Source organism: Sceloporus occidentalis, unplaced genomic scaffold, assembly GCF_023333645.1.
Source record: "Sceloporus occidentalis isolate IW3139 unplaced genomic scaffold, rSceOcc1.0.p SCAF_2, whole genome shotgun sequence".
Lineage (NCBI taxonomy): Eukaryota > Metazoa > Chordata > Lepidosauria > Squamata > Phrynosomatidae > Sceloporus > Sceloporus occidentalis.
The window spans coordinates 259,124,157-259,141,187 of record NW_028316982.1 but is presented as its reverse complement, the minus strand read 5'-3'; the positions used below and the strand labels follow the sequence as shown (position 1 = coordinate 259,141,187).

The 17,031-nt window shown below is 40.6% G+C and overlaps 1 protein-coding gene across 8 annotated transcripts in view; it reads left to right on the top strand.

Moving 5' to 3' along the window:
- The window catches only part of FAT3 (FAT atypical cadherin 3), a 631,203-nt gene that overhangs the window by 489,097 nt on the left and 125,075 nt on the right, over nt 1-17,031 (top strand). For all 8 annotated transcript variants that reach the window (XM_089512860.1, XM_089512858.1, XM_089512859.1 and 5 more), the window contains one exon: nt 8,122-12,195. In XM_089512860.1, coding sequence (XP_089368986.1) covers nt 8,122-12,195 — 4,074 coding nt within the window. The remainder of the gene's footprint in view (nt 1-8,121; nt 12,196-17,031) is intronic.

The following is a 17,031-nucleotide window of genomic DNA, read 5'->3' as shown; positions in this document are numbered from 1 at the left end:
GATGGAACAATGGCCAGGAAATCGGACAGTGTGAGTCTTCTGTCCAGAGCAGTTGCACAAAAACTTGAAATCCTTTAATGAGATGTTATCTCTCCATGACTGCCTCTGGTTTGTTTTCTATCCTTGTCTCTGCCTGCAATTGGAAGCTTCAATCCTCTGTTTCAAATAAAGCTCCAAATTCCCACTTTCATTATCCACCCATGCTCCTGATCACGACATAATACAGCTTTTTGAGGCTGTCATTCCTCTGATCCATGAAGGAATGTGTAGTAAGGATGGTAATTCTAACTGATGGGTTCAGCTTATATGCATGCTCCCTTCCTTCCCAGGGGATTCAGCTAACACAAGCTCACCGCTGAATAATAGAAACCAATAATCTCACACTAAGACTTGGAGAGAGCACCAGTCTTTTATAACCACATGAATTTATAGACTGACTTTAAGAAATACCAGGGCTGGCATTCTTGTTGATATTTTAGGCACACTAAACTTTTCTTATCTGTACTGTTGTATTTTCTTCGCCATTGCTTGAAGTCTATTGCTTATATGTTTCCTGTATCATTAATTAAGTCATTCTTTTGTAAACCTGCCTTCCCCAACGTGATGGAGGGAACTGCATCTCCCATCATTCCTATCATGGCAATTGAGTGATGGGAGTGGCAGTCTATCATATCTGGAGGGCACCAGCTTGTAGAATGCTGCTCTAGAGAAAAGGATTGTGAAAAGTCAGGAACATAGAAAATACTCACCGGTTTCCTCATCCTTGTTGAGAAAGAGTGTGTTGACCTATCAAGACACCTTTTCTATAAAATGGAGAACTGCACAAGATATTTCATGTTTTTGTACTTTTTGTGCGGAAAAAAATACATACCATTTCATACTTGTGCAGTATACAGTTGTATTCAAAGTAGTTACACTGTGACTGTATTACCTTTCTGCTGAAAACCACTCTTGTGCAACCAGCTGACTATCTGCCAGTGTCCTTGCTCATTCTGGCTGTTTCTCCAATCCCAGTGAATCAGATGGTACATGGAAGACCTTGATGAATACCTATACACCATTCAAGAAGCTGTAACCACAGCCAGCTTAGTCAGCAGTTAGGAATTCTGGGAGTAGACGTGAAAAACAATTTTCAATGGGTTCTTTTTATTCCTAATGGAGGCTGCGCCATTTGCCTGCTGCAGCCTACATCAGGAGTAAAAATGGGCAGTCTGTCGAGCCCCCTAGACATGTGTATGACATCAACAGGCTTCTGCCTACTGTTTCCTGCACAAAAACATTCATTGATATTCTATATCAGCTACTGAGTTATAGCTTCATTACAAATTAAAGTCTCCTGGCCCAAACCCACTCCAGCCTACCTTGAGCAAGTTGGATCAGACAAAAGAAATTCATTCATCTTCCAATAGGGGCAAGGAGGATGGTATTTCCACCACCTCCATCAGTCAGTGAGGCTGTGACAAAGACTTGTGATGGGTGTCCTACTTCTGATTGTCACAGCCTTGCTGGCTGGCTGGGGGGATAGAAATATCTTCTTCATTGCAGCCCAGTCAGAAGCTGAACTCTCGATATAGCTGCCTACTTTTAAGGTGGACTGGAGTCTTATTTATGTAGTTTTACAGTAAGACTGTGTAGACATAGAATCATAGAAGAGACCACAAGGGCCATCTAGTCCAATCCCCTGCCATGCAGGAACTCACAATCAAAGTACACCCAGAGACCATCCAACCTCTGTTTAAAAACCTCCAAGGAAGGAGACTCCATTACACTCTGAGAGAGTGTGTTTCACTGTTGAACAGTTCTCACAGTCAGGAAGTTCCTCCAGATGTTTAGGTAGAATCTCTTTTCCTGTAGCTTCCATCCATTGTTCCGGGTCATGTTCTCTGAAGCAGCAGAAAACTAGCTTGCTCCCTCCTCAATATGACATTCCTTCAAATACTTAACCAGGGCTATCATATCATCTCTTAACCATCTCTTCTCTAGGCTAAGCATACTCAGTTCCCTAAGGGCCTATACTGAAGGGTGGCTCCACACAGCCCAGAAAGAGGCTGCGGAAACCAAACGCCATGGCTTCCAGAAGGAGCAAAAAGAACCTGCTTTTGGACAGGTTATTTTTGCTTCTCGAGAGGGGTGCCATAGGCATGCTCATGCACCATGATGATGCCCCTTGGGTGCTGCGCTGCACAGACATCATCATGGGACCCGCCGTGTGGACAGGTGTGCACCATAATAGCAGCGGAACTAGGGCTTGGAGCGTGTGAACGCTCAGCCCTAGTACTCATGCAGGATGGCACAAAATGCCAGTTTGTACCGCCCCTAAGTTTCCTCATAGGACATGGTTTTCCAACTCTTCATCATTTTATTTGACCATGACATCCCTGCAAACAAGCTTGTAAAATGTGGGCTAGACAAGGCAACTGTTATATGGAATTGTAATTGGCTGACCGGCCGAATCCAAAGGGTGCTCAACAATGGCTCCTTTTCATCCTGGAAAGAAGTGACCAGTGGGGTCCCACAGGGCTCTGTCCTGGGCCCAGTACTGTTCAACATCTTTATCAATTACTTGGCTGACAGAATTGAGGGCATACTTATCAAATTTTCAGATGACACCAAACTAGGAGGAGTAGCTAATACCCCTGAGGACAGGATCAAAATTCAAGATGACCTGAATAGACTAGAAGGCTGGACCAAAGCTAACAAAATGAAATTCAACAGGGAGAAATGTAAGGTACTGCACTTAGGGTGAAAAAATGAAAAGAACAGATATAGGATGGGCAACACCTGGCTGAATGAAACTACATGTGAAAGGGATCTGGGAGTCCAAGTAGACCACAAGTTGAACATGAGTCAACAGTGCGACGCAGCAGCTAAAAAGGCCAATGCAATTTTAGGCTGCATCAATAAAAGTATAGTGTCGAGATCAAGGGAAGTAATAGTGCCACTCTATTCTGCTCTGGTCAGGCCCCATCTGTAATATTGTGTCCAGTTATGAGCACTACAATTTAAAAGGGATGTGGGGAAACTGGAGTGTGTCCAAAGGAGAATGACTAAAATGGTGAAAGGTCTGCAAACCATGCCCTATGAGGAACGACTTAGGGAGCTGGGGATGATTAGTCTGGAGAAGAGAAGGTTAAAAGGTGATATGATAGCCCTGTTTAAATATTTGAAGGGATGTTATATCGAGGAGGGAGCAAGCTTGTTTTCTGCTGCTCCAGAGACTAGGACCCGGAACAATGGATGCAAGCTGCAGCAAAAGAGATTCCACCTCAACATTAGGAAGAACTTCCTGGCAGTAAGGGCTGTCCAACAGTGGAACACACTCCCTCGGAGTATAGTGGAATCTCCCTCCTTGGAGGTCTTTAAACAGAGGCTGGATGGCCATCTGTCAGGGATGCTTTGATTTGGATTTCCTGCATGGCAGGGGGTTGGGCTGGATGGCCCTTGCGGTCTCTTCCAACTCTATTATTCTATGATTCTATGATTCTACTTGCCCTCCTCTGGACACACTTGAGCTTGTCAACAGCTAGAATCACATTGGCTTTTTTAGATGCTGCATCACACTGTTGACTCATGTACAACTTGTGGTCTACTAAGACTCTTAGATCCCTTTCATGTGTAGTCTTGTTAAGCCAAGTGTTCCCCATCCTACAGCTATGCATTTCATTTTTTTCTGCCTAAGTGCAGAACCTTACATTTCTCCCTGTTGAAATTCATTTTGTTAGTTTTGGCCCAGCTTTCTAATCTATTAAAGTCATTTTGAATGTTGATCCTCTCCTCCGGGGTATTAGCTATTCCTCCTAATTTGGTGTCATAGTGTTAGTTAATACAGTACAATACAAGTCTATAATTCAATGTTACAAATACATAAATCAGAAATGAAGGCACACAACAACAACTGCAGTACTAAATGCCAGCCATTATTTTTCAGTAAAACACATTTCTTTGCACAAAGAGATTTTTCTCAGGAGAAGTCCTAAATCTCAAAAATCATTGGAAAATATACAAAAACTCTTGTACCCTTCTCCAGCCAGGCAAAAACTTCCAGAATGCTCTGTTTCAGTGTGAGAATAAAATAAGAAAGAAATAAAAATTACATTCCTAATCTGTTGTAAGAAATACATGAATACTCCTATGAATGATAGATCTCTGTTGAGCTAATGCTTTGCAATGTGTATTCACCTTGTCCTAAGCAGCAGCCAGGGATGTTGAATGGACAACTTCATTGCACTGGAAAATACAGGGTAGGTTCAACTGCACATTAAGCAAGGGGACAGAGAGAAACAGAACAAGTGTCTTTTGTTTGCATCTGCTGTGCTGCATTTTTTGTGACTTTTAAATCTATCTTCATTGTGTGCCTTTGACAAACTAGTCCCTTGATCTTAACTCATTATTATATCCTGCATCTATCTTAAGCACCCCCATCCTAAATCTAAGTAGTCCCTAGGCAGTCCCTATTTGGTGCACATTTACATCTTCACTGAATAATGATTTGTCTTCATTTATCCCCATCCACTGAGATCAATAAACAAGCCATGCTGCTGTGAATTTCTTTTATCTCTTTCTGGGGCTACTATAATTCCTTTTGAGTTTTTTTTTTTCTTTATTCCTTTCCTTTTAGTTTAATACTGCTCTCCTAGATTTCATTCAGTCCTGTTGGTGCATTGAATCAGGGACTCTTAGATTGTTTAATGTCCTCTTTATTTGAGACCATAGATCTTTGTTCATGCATTGAACAATTGATTTGTTAGCCTTTTATTGCTATTTTGTGCCTGCTGCCAGTTCACAGCTAAACCTGTTCACACTGAAGTTCTTTGGCTTACAGTCTTTCAATGCAGACCTGTAGAAAATCACAACCTTTTCAGTGCAATTGTATGCATGTCTATTTTGAGATAAACTTCACAGAGTTCAGTGGGACTTACTCCAAGGTTAGCATGTTTGGGATGAGATAACAATTCTATACACAGTTACCTGGGATTAAGTCTCATTAAACCCAATAAATCTTACCTCTGAATAGCATTCATCCAAGAGATAGGTAACTCTTACAAGAAAAATTATTTATTTATAGTATTTATGCTGCACTCTTCAGTCACAAAGGCTCTCAAAGCGATTTTTTGTTGTTAACTGCCCTCAAGTTGATCTAGACCAATGGCAACCCTGTGGATGAGACATCTCCAAGATTTCCTGTCCTCCACACTCTGTTTAGGTCCTGTAAATTCATATCCATGATCTTAATAGAGTGCATCCATCTAGCATGTGGCCTTCCTCTCTTTCTACTTCCTTCCACCTATCTGCTTTCTTCCTTGCCCAGCTCTTGCATCTGTATATGGGAACAGGGAATACAATCGCTTGTATGATTCTAACTTTTGTGCTGAGTTGCATATCTTTGCATTTTAGAATCTTTTCTAGTTCTTTCATAGCCATTCTTAATCTTATTCTAATTTTCTGTCTTCAGTCCCCATTTCTATCAATCCCAGGTATGAGAAATCTTTTACCACTTCTGTTTCTTCACTTTCACTAAATTTGGCAAGATTCTCCATTTCATTATTTTTGTTTTCTTTATGTTCAACAGCAGGCCTGCCTTTGCACTTTCATCCTTGATCTTTCTTAGTAGTTGTTCCAGGTCTGGGAAGTTTTCTGCTAGTATTATGGTGTCATCTGCATATTTTAGGTTCTTGATATTCCTTTCTCCTATTTTCATTATCCTCCTTCTTCTTTCTTCAAGACTGCTTTTCTTACAATATGTTCTGCATATACGTTGAACAGGTAGGGTGATAAGATGCAGCCTTGTCCGACCCCTTTGCCAATTGGGAACAATTCTGTTTCTCTGTGTTCTGTTCTAACTGTAGCCTCTTGTCCTGAGTACAGATTCCTCATCAGGACTATCAGATGTGTTGGTACTCCCATGTATTTAAGGGCATTCAATAATCTTTCATGATCTATGCAGTCAAAAGCTTTGCTGTAGTCTATAAAGCATATGCTGGTTTTCTTTTGGATTTCCCTGGTGTGTTCCGTTAGTCATGGTATGTTTGCAGTGTGGTCCCTAGTGCCTCTTCCTTTCCTTTCCTGAATCCTGCTTGGACCTCTAGGATTGCTCTCTCCATGTATGGTTGGAATCTATATTGCAGAATTTTGAGCAGAATTTTGCTTGCGTGGGAGATTAGTGATGTGGTCCTATAGTCGCTGCAGTCCTTCTTTAGATGGGGTTACACTCCTCCTGAAAATTCAGGTTCATAGTTTGGAAGTACTTCTGGATACAACGATGAGCCTGGAAGCCAAGGTATCAGCAGTGATCAGGAGTGCTTTTGCTTAGCTAAAACTTGTGCCAACTGCCCCTGTTCCTGTAGAAGTCAGATCTGGCCACGGTGGTACATGCAGTGCTTACTGCATACAGTGCTTACTTGGATTACTGTAATGCACTCTACATGGGGTTGCCTTTGGAAAATGCTCAGAAACTTCAGCTTGTTCAATTGGCTGTCAGTCTGTTTCCAGGGACAATTCAAAGTGCTGATTTTGACCTATAAAACCCTATAAGGCTTGAGTATAGGTCATTTGAAGGACCATATCTCCCTGTATGACACCACTAGAGTGTTGAGATCATCTGGAGAGGCCCTTCTCTCTGTCCCACCACCCTCTCAAGCACATTTGTGGGAACAAGAAAGAGAGCCTTCTCAGTGGCTGCTACCAACCTCTGGAACTCCCTCTCTAGAAAGGCCAGGATGGCTCCGTCTTCACTTTCTTTTGGATGGCAGATAAAAACATTTTTATGCCCCCAGGCTTTCATATATTGACATGGGTGCTGTTTTGTTTTTGTTTTAAAGAGTTTAAACTTTTAATTTTTAATACTGTAATGTTTTAATCATTTGAATTATTTAATTGTTTTTTAAACTTTGTATTTTTAATGTTTCATACTGTTTTAACTTATTTTTAAATTTTGTTAAGCCACCTTGAGTCCCTGTACTGGAAGAAATGTGGGATATATATAAATAGAATTATTATTATTATTATTATTATTATTATTATTATTATTATTTGTGTCTCCTTTTTTGTGAATAGGGATGTATATTGATAATTTCCTATTTGTTAGCCATCGTTTTGTTTTCCATATCCCTTGACATATTTTGGTTGGAACTAGAGTTGACTCTGTCAATGTGGATTGCAGAAATTTGACTGGAATATTGTCTGTTCCTGGTGATTTGTTTTTTGTAGATTGCTAATTTTACAGTTCTTGCCATCAGGGTTTCAATATAAAAAAACATGCCAAAGGAGAAGGGAATGGCAGTGGCGAAAGGGATAAAGTCCAGCAAATACTGCAGGTTCTTCTCTCCTGCTGAGGGCAGGGCAGTAGCAGATGAAGGGTCCTCCATCTGCTTGTGGGGCTAGAAATGGTGGAGCTGTGCCTGCCTCTTCTTCTCTAGTTCTCTAAATAAATAAAGTTCTCTAAATGTGCTGCAATCAGACACTTTCAGGCTAGGAAGGAAGCATGAATATACCTCAGTTAAAGAAATACATGCGTTTCTGGGCATTACTTCTTTCACAGGATGTTTGATACTGCAGTGGCAGAAAACACATGGATAGAATAGGAATATGTTCCTACTCCACAAAAAAGAACAGCAGTTCAATGTGTCCAGCAAACGTTTTATTCAAAACGTAACAATATTTACATGTGAAATGAAACAGCTAAGTCAGTTAAGCTGTGCATAAATAAATAACATTTTGAACTCTCTAGAGACTCTTAATTCCCCCAGGGATGATTTTTTTTTCTTTCATCAACATCCTCTTTTTTGTGATTTCCATTTTGGTAACCAAAATTACAGATGTATGCCTTTTAAAAACACAAATTCATAGAATTTGAAGTGGCCTTATGGGCAATTGAGTCCAGGATCTCCAGCTAAAGCATCCCCAGCAATTAGCTGCCCAGTCTCTTAATGAAGGGGTCCGGAGAAGGAAACCCACCATCGCTCTAGGCAATTGTTCCATTGCTGAACTGTTTTTACTGCCAAGAAATTCCTTCTGATGTTCAGTTGAAATTTACAGTCCTGTAACATAAAAGCATTTTTAAGTTAAAAGATTTTACTTTTTGATAATCTGCTTTTAACATAGATCTTTGTTCTGCTCTTTCAGGAAATACTGGGAACACATTCAAGATCGAGCCAGTTCTAGGCATCATCACTGTACTGAAGGAACCAGACCTAACTACCATGAACCAGTTTGTTCTGTCAGTCAAAGTGTCTGATCAGGGATCACCACCACTATCAGCCACAGCCATTGTCCGCATATCTGTCACAATGTCAGACAACTCTCATCCAAAATTCGCACACAAGGAATGGCAAGCTGAAGTGAATGAAAATGTTGACTTTGGAACTTCGGTTATCTTGGTGTCAGCAATCAGCCAATCTACACTAGTTTATGAGGTTAAGGATGGTAACACGGATGGAGCCTTTGCTATAAACCCCTACTCAGGAGTCATCACTAGTCAAAAGCCTCTTGATTATGAACGCACTTCCTCTTACCAGCTCATTGTGCAAGCCACAAACATGGCAGGGATGGCATCAAATGCTACAGTGAACATCCAGATTGTTGATGAAAATGACAACCCACCAATCTTCCTCTTCTTACAATATTCAGGCAGGATCAGTGAGGCTGCACCTGTAAACAGCATTGTCCGGAGCTTAGAAAACAACCCACTAGTGATACGAGCCATAGATGCAGATAGCAATCAAAATGCATTGCTTGTCTACCAGATTGTTGAATCTACTGCTAAAAAGTATTTTACAGTAGATTCCAGTACAGGAGCAATCAGAACTATTGCTGATTTAGATCATGAAACCTTTGCACATTTCCATTTTCACGTCCATGTTCGAGACAGTGGTAATCCGCAGCTTACTGCAGAAAGTCCAGTTGAAGTTACTATTGATGTAACGGATGTCAATGACAACCCTCCAGTTTTCAGCCAGGCTATGTTTGAGACTGTCTTACTTCTGCCAACCTACATTGGAGTTGAGGTCCTTAAAGTGAAGGCTGCAGATCCAGATTCAGAAGTTCCAACTGAGATGACTTACAGCCTTATTGAAGGAAACACAGAGTACTTTCTAATTGATCCTATTTCAGGGGTTGTGACTATAAAAAACAATAGTCTTTCTAAAGATCATTATATGCTTATTACAAAAGTGTCTGATGGGAAATTCTACAGCACTGCCATAGTGACCATAATGGTCAAGGAAGCCATAGACAGCGGTCTCCACTTCACTCAAAGCCTATATTCTACATCCATCTCTGAAAATAGCACCAATATCACAAAAGTAGCAGTGGTCAGTGCAGTTGGAAACCGTCTGAATGAGCCCTTGAAGTATAGCATTTTAAATCCTGGGAGCAAATTCAAGATCAAATCCACCTTGGGTGTCATTCAAACTACTGGCATTCCATTTGACCGAGAAGAGCAGGAATTATATGAGTTAGTGGTTGAGGCTAGCCGTGAATTGGATCATCTTCGCGTAGCTAGAGTGGTGGTCAGAGTTCATATTGAAGATATCAATGACAATGCTCCAGTGTTTGTTGGACTTCCATACTATGCTGCTGTGCAAGTTGAAGCTGATCCTGGCACCCTGATATACCGAGTGACAGCCATTGACAAAGATAAGGGTGCAAATGGTGATGTTTCTTACCTGCTGAAAGAAGATTATGGGCATTTTGAAATTGACAGGCAGACTGGCAGTGTCACATTAAAAGCAGCCTTTAATTCTGACTTATCAAACATAGAGTATTTAATTATTGTCATTGCTAAAGATGGAGGCAATCCATCCTTGTCAGCATCTGTAGAATTGCCTATTACAATAGTTAACAAAGCGATGCCTGTTTTTGACAAGCCTTTCTATACAGCCTCTGTAAACGAAGACATAGAGATGCACACCCCAATTCTGAGCATCAACGCTACCAGTCCAGAAGGTCAAGGTATCATTTATATAATTGTAGACGGAGATCCCTATAATCAGTTCAACATTGATTTTGACACTGGAGTTCTCAGTGTCATCAGTCCATTAGACTATGAAGTAAACCCCATTTTCAAGCTGACAGTAAGAGCCAGTGATGCTCTCACTGGTGCCCGAGCTGAAGTCACAGTGGACTTAATTATCAATGATGTCAATGACAACGCTCCAGTTTTTGAGCACTTTGCCTATAATGCCACTTTGTCTGAAGCATCTTTGATTGGAACTCCTGTCTTGCAGGTTGTTGCTACGGATGCAGATTCTGAGAATAACAAAATTATCCAGTATCAGATAGTCCAGGATACCTTCAATAGCACAGATTATTTTCATATTGATGGCACCAGCGGTCTGATCCTGACAGCCCGTTTGCTAGACCATGAGCTGATGCAGCAATGCAGTTTAAAAGTGAGGGCAACTGATAATGGATTCCCACCATTGAGCAGTGAAGTCCTAGTTAGCATCTTTGTGACAGACATGAATGACAACCCTCCCATTTTTAATCAGCTGATATATGAATCGTATGTCAGTGAGCTTGCTCCTCGAGGTCATTTTGTGACTTGCGTCCAAGCCTCTGATGCAGACAGCTCTGATTTTGATCGACTAGAATATAGTATCTTGTCTGGAAATGACCGTACAAGTTTTGTGATGGACAGTAAGAGTGGTATCATCACTCTTTCGAACCATCGAAAGCAGAGAATGGAGTCAATGTACAGTTTGAATGTCTCTGTCTCAGATGGCTTGTTCACAAACACAGCCCAAGTCCATATTCGTATTCTTGGTGCTAACTTGTATAGCCCTGTGTTCTCGCAGAGTATTTATGTGGCAGAGGTTAGAGAAAATTCTCCCCCAGGAACGAAAGTAATACATGTAAAAGCAACAGATGGGGATTCAGGCATATATGGGCAAATAAGCTATTCAATCATAAATGATTTTGCCAAGGATCGTTTTTTAATTGATAACAATGGGCAGATCATAACAACGGAGAAACTTGATCGAGAAATCCCTTTAGAAGGTGATATCACCATATTTTTGAGAGCCCTTGATGGAGGGGGGAGAACCACATTCTGCACCGTACGAGTCATAGTTGTGGACGAGAATGACAATGCTCCCCAGTTTATGACGGTGGAATACAGGGCAAGTGTCAAAGCAGATGTTGGAAAAGGTCATTTGGTCACCCAGGTCCAAGCAGTAGATCCAGATGATGGGGCAAATGCAAGAATTGCCTATTCACTGTACAGCGAAGCTTCGGTTTCTGTTGCAGATCTCCTTGAAATTGACCCTGACAATGGATGGATGGTAACCAAGGGTAATTTTAACCAGCTTAAAAACACGGTACTCTCCTTCTTTGTCAAAGCAGTTGATGGTGGCATTCCTGTAAAACACTCCCTTATTCCTGTGTATATTCATGTTTTACCTCCAGAAACCATCTTGCCTTCATTTTCTCAACCCCAGTATTCCTTTACAGTGTCAGAAGATACAGTTATCGGTAGCACCATTGATGTTCTGCATGTGCTGCCTAATCAGGGGGCCACCTATAGCACAGTGAATGGTGAACTGACAGAAAACAACAAGGATGGAGTTTTTGTTATAGAGCGAGATACTGGACTCATAAAACTGGATAAGAGGCTTGACCATGAGACAAATTCCGTCTTTCACTTTAAAGTCGCTGCAACCATTCAACTAGATAAGGTAGATGTTGTTTTAACAGTGGACGTGGACATTAAAGTTTTAGACATTAATGACAACAAGCCAGTGTTTGAGTCAGCCAGCTATGAAGCCATCATAATGGAAGGAATGCCAATAGGAACGAAACTTGTTCAGGTTAAAGCAACTGATGCAGACTGGGGGGCAAATGGTCAAGTCACCTACTCTCTCTTGGCAGAAGCAGAGGCTGACAAAATCACAGAAGTGTTCACCATTGACAGCAACAGTGGCTGGATTAGCACCTTGAAAGACTTGGACCATGAGAAGAATCCCACTTTTGCCTTCACAGTAGTGTCTTCTGATCTGGGAGAAACCTTGTCCCTTTCGTCAACCACGCTGATCTCTGTCACAGTGACAGACATTAATGACAATGGCCCAATATTTGAGCATGATATGTACAGGGGTTCCGTGAAAGAGAGTGACTCTCCTGGTGAAGTCGTTGCTGTACTCAGCACGTGGGATGAGGATACATCTGACATCAACCGCCAAGTTAGCTACCATATTACAGGTAAGGCATTTCTCAGGGCTGGATCTCCAAAGGAAGGCAGGAGCTAAGCTCAGTGGTAGGGTACATGCTTTCCATGCTGAAAGTCCCATACCCAGTGTTTGGCTTCTCCAGTTAAAAAGAATGCTGCATGGGAAAACTGGGCAAGACTGGGAAGCCAAGTACTCAGAGTCGACAGTGGCTGAACCTGCACTGCAGAAATAATACAATTTAACATTGCTTTAAGTTCTATGGCTCATTGCTGCGGAATCCTGGGATTTGTAGTTTGTTGTGGCACCAGAGCTCTCTGACAGAGAAAGCTAAATGTCTCACAGAACTACAGACCCCATAATTTCATAGCACTGAGACTATATTTCTCTCTCTCTCTCTCTCTCTCTCTCTCTCTCTCTCTATATATATATATATATATATATATATATATATAATAAATTGTTTATTTATATACCGCTTTTCCTTGTAGATCAAAGCGATGTACAGCATTTGAATAATGACCAATGTCATATTACAATACGAGCAAATTAAAAACGGTAATACAAATTTCAATTATATATATATAATTTCATAGTACTGATGACTATATCAATCTATATAGTCTATAGACTATATCATACACTAAATTTCCAATGCTGACTAAGAGATTCTGGGATTTGTATCCCAAATGTCTAATCTTACCTAGTTTGTATGAAGCAGTTTCATATGTCCTTCTCCAGCCTAGTGTGATTCCTGGCACTAAGAATTTACAGATTAGATAGGGCTACTTACATACAAGAAACTGAAACAGGGCAGAGTGGTCAGCAATGAATAATGAGACTGGTAAACAAGGGAGCTGAAAGATTGGGAAGATCAGTAAACAGTGGGGATTGAGGAAATAATATTTTTAAATTTTAAGTATAACTTTTTTATTTGTGCCTCACCTTTTCACCATCCCTGGAAATCATGACAATTTAGAGCAGAAAAAATAACCGATGCAGATAAAAAATCACATCCATAAAAATATGTTATGATTTAAACTATCAGTAGAATTAAAAGACATTTTAAAACATATCAATTCAAAAGCAAGAAATAAGAATATGATTAAAAGCCCTTTCTCCATCAACAGTCTGTTCCCAAAAGTCTCTTGAAATAATAATAAAAAATCTGCTTAAAGGACTTCATGGAGGGATACAGTCTGTCTTCTCCTAGGAAGGGATTTGCAAATCTTGAAAGCAGTCACTAAGAAAGCCCATTCCTGCCATTTTAGCAGACATGACAGTGAGGAACAGAAAGCACCTTCTCTAAAGATCTCAAAGTCCAGGCAGACTCATGTGGAAGAATATGGTTCCTCATATAACCTGGACCTGGTCCATAGGGGGCTTTAACAGTGATGGTGAACCTTTTACCGACCGAGTGCCCAAACTGCAACCTAACCCACTTATTTATCACAAAGTGTCACATTCCTCTGTCTTTCTAGTAACAAACTCTGGTAAACTCTGTACTGGGGTGACAGAGCGTGTGCCCACAGAGAGGGCTCCGAGTGCCACCTCTGGCACATGTTACAGAGGTTCACCACCACTTGGACTTGTGCCTGGAAACAGACTGTTAGCCAGTAGAACTTTTGTAGCAAGGGAGTTGGGGATGATTTGGTTTTACAAGTGGAGAGCAAGTGTGGTGTAGTGTAGCAGTTTGAGTGTTGAACTATGGCTTTGGAAAGTAGGGTTCAAACCCCAGCTCAGCAATGGAAACCCACTGGATGACCTTGGACAAGTCATAGTCTCTTAGCCTCACAGGATGGCAATGGCAAACCCTCTCTAAACAAATCTTGCCAAGAAAAGCCTAAGACAGCTTCACCTTAGGGTTGCCATAAGTCAGAAGTTACTTGAAGGCACACAACAACAACAACAACAACAATCCATACTAAAGATTATAGGTTTGAGCCAGATGCTTTACAATGTCTGAGGAAACTATTGTGTGACTTGTCCCACTGTGCAATACCATTTTCTGGCCATTTACAATAATAGTACCAAACATAACACAGAAAGCTCCCTGTATGATAAGCTGTGTCAGTGGCATGGAAGGGCATTTAGGTCTTTCACTGGTTTCAAAACAGTTAGGATCATATCACAATGCAAATCCACACTACCTCATTTTTTTCCCAGGATGTCATTCAGTTATATGATTTAGTGCTTAGCACATTTTGCAAACTAAACAGGACACAGAGAGAAAGAAACATTTGTATGGGCCTTTTTAATTTACCAGATTCACACTTCATGCTGTGCTGCCATGTGACAGGCTATATAGCTAGTTGTGATTGATATATCAGCATGAAAAGGATTATAGTATTCTGCATTATTAGCCAGAGAAAATGAGCAACATTTGTTCTTCAGGATTAGATGAGGGGAAAAATTGGTAGGGGAGAATGCTATTTTATTTAATTAAAAGTGTTGTTTCCATTTCTAAATGGCAAGCCTCATTTAAAACATCCATTTCTAAAGTCCCATCTATTGGTGGAGAAGACTTGATGACCACTATATATAAACAGATGCCAGATGATGGTAGTGGTGTACATTATTTTAACCTTTTTAAAGGTTGAAACTACAAATAACTTCTGCAGAGTCCCACTCTAGATAAATCACCTTTTCTTTCCATGTTATAACTTTGGGCTGCCTTTCATACTTACCATTTAATGGAGTCAAAACTTGGAAAAGCTACTTATTTAGACTAAAGGTGAGCTAGCATGGCCTACTCAGGAAACCCAGAGTTGCAATTTTTTCCTGCCTAGCCACAATGGCTGGGAATTATAGCCCAAGCAAGGAATTTTTCCAAGAGCTGAAAGACAGTAACACTTCGTGATGCACCAAGCTGAATGAAGACCAATAGTCATAGGTTTGGGCAAGCTCAGTGCTTGATAATACCAGCAGTCCAAACATGTAATAGAATAAGGAAGTTTGTGGAGCTTCCCTATTTGTGTCTGAGGGACACCACCTTTCTTTCTTTGATCCATCCTTCAGAATCTTGGGATTTGTAGTTTTGTGAGGCACCAGCATTCTTGGCAAAGAAGGCTAAAAGCCTTGTAAAAGTACAAATGCCAGTATTCCATAGGATGCAGCTATAGCACCTAAAGTGGTGTCAAACTGCATTATTTCCACAGTGTAGATGCACCTTTAGTGTGTCACAAATATGGGGAAATCTGCCAGTTTCAGTTTTTCCTGCTTTTAGACCTCAAGTTCTTTCTACCCTGAATATGAAGATCTTTGCAAAATTGCGTAATTTGTTTTTCCAGAAACAAACAAATGAAATTCATTCCACCATCTACACCAGCCAAATCCAACTGTAATTCTCATCATGGAGAGGACAATTTTGTACCTGCCTGCCATATGAGTGTTAAGATGAGAAAGTTGTCAATAGGAGAGAGTGTCAACATTAATTCAGTGTTACAAGAGTGGCTGAATTCATAAGATTCAAACACAGACCTTTGAGTATTTAGCACTCAGAACTTTGGGCCTTGATCAATTCATCTCTCAATTTTACCCCTGTGTTAGTATGAATATAGTTCTTTCCATCCCCCAACCCAAGTTCTTTCTATCTCAAGCATTTGCAGATTTTGGAAATTTTCTTACCAAAATTGGACTGAAATGAAATTCTCATATAACCTGAGTGACATGTTGTTCTTCAGACCTAAGATGCATATTGTGCTAGCTCAACAAGCTGCATGGTTTCAGCTGCTAGTTTGGGAGACCAAGAACTACTGTCCTGCTCAGTTACAATGTTGTAATAAGTATCTCTGAATAAATGAAGCTGCCATATATCAAAGTAGATCTTTGCTCTGTCAAGCTCAGTGTTGCCTTACCTGAGTGCCAACCACATTCCATGTTTCCTGGTAAGGATCTTCCCCTTTACCTGGTAACTAAAATTCCAGACATTGTTTTCTCACAGGCTATCTCTTCAGTTTCTCGTGATGCTTAAACATCAGTCATTTTCAGCTTCCTTGAGGATTTGTTGACAGTTGTGGGACCTAAGGGTTCCTTCACACCATATAATACTAGGAAATATATCTAGCAAAGCAGAATAACATCCAGAATCCACAAAACTGTGTTACCTTTATTAGGCCAACAGAAATGCATAAAATATATGTCACAAGCTTTCGAAGTTCCACTGACTTCTTCATCAGGCAAAGATGTTATAATAATAATAATAATAATAATAATAATAAAATTTTATTTCTATACCGCCCTTCTAGAAATCAGGGCGGTGTACAACAAGCAAACCATACAATCAAACATATTAAAATACATTAAAAACATTACAATAAAAACAAGCAAACTCATGCCAGCTCAACCAGCTGACGAAGGTTAAAAATAATACAGAATAACAAACTACATTCTGTCAAGGTGGTGGTGGCGGTGGCGGTGGCAGCAGCAGTGGCAGTGTCCTGAGTATGGAGGGATATCTATGCAGGGAGGCCATTCTTCTTTCTGGCCATGTGGCACTGGGAAACAAATATTTTAAAGTCTAGGAAATTCCATTAACAAACAAAAATACTCAAAACACCTCCAACTTGACAAAATGAACTCTCTGGCTGAGTATTTTAAATGCTCTTTCCTAAACTACCAGGATTCCATAGGATGTTGCCAGGGTAGTTAAAATGGAAATGTAGCACTATAAATGTGTAAAATCATAGAATCATAGAGTTGGAAGAGACCACAAGGACCATCCAGTCCACCCCCCTGCCCTGCAGGAACCTTCCATTAAAGCATCCCCGATAGATGGCCATCCAGCCTCAGTTTAAAGACCTCTAAGGAAGGAGACTCCACTACACTCCGAGGAAGTGTGTTCCACTGTTGAACAGCCCTTATTGTCAGG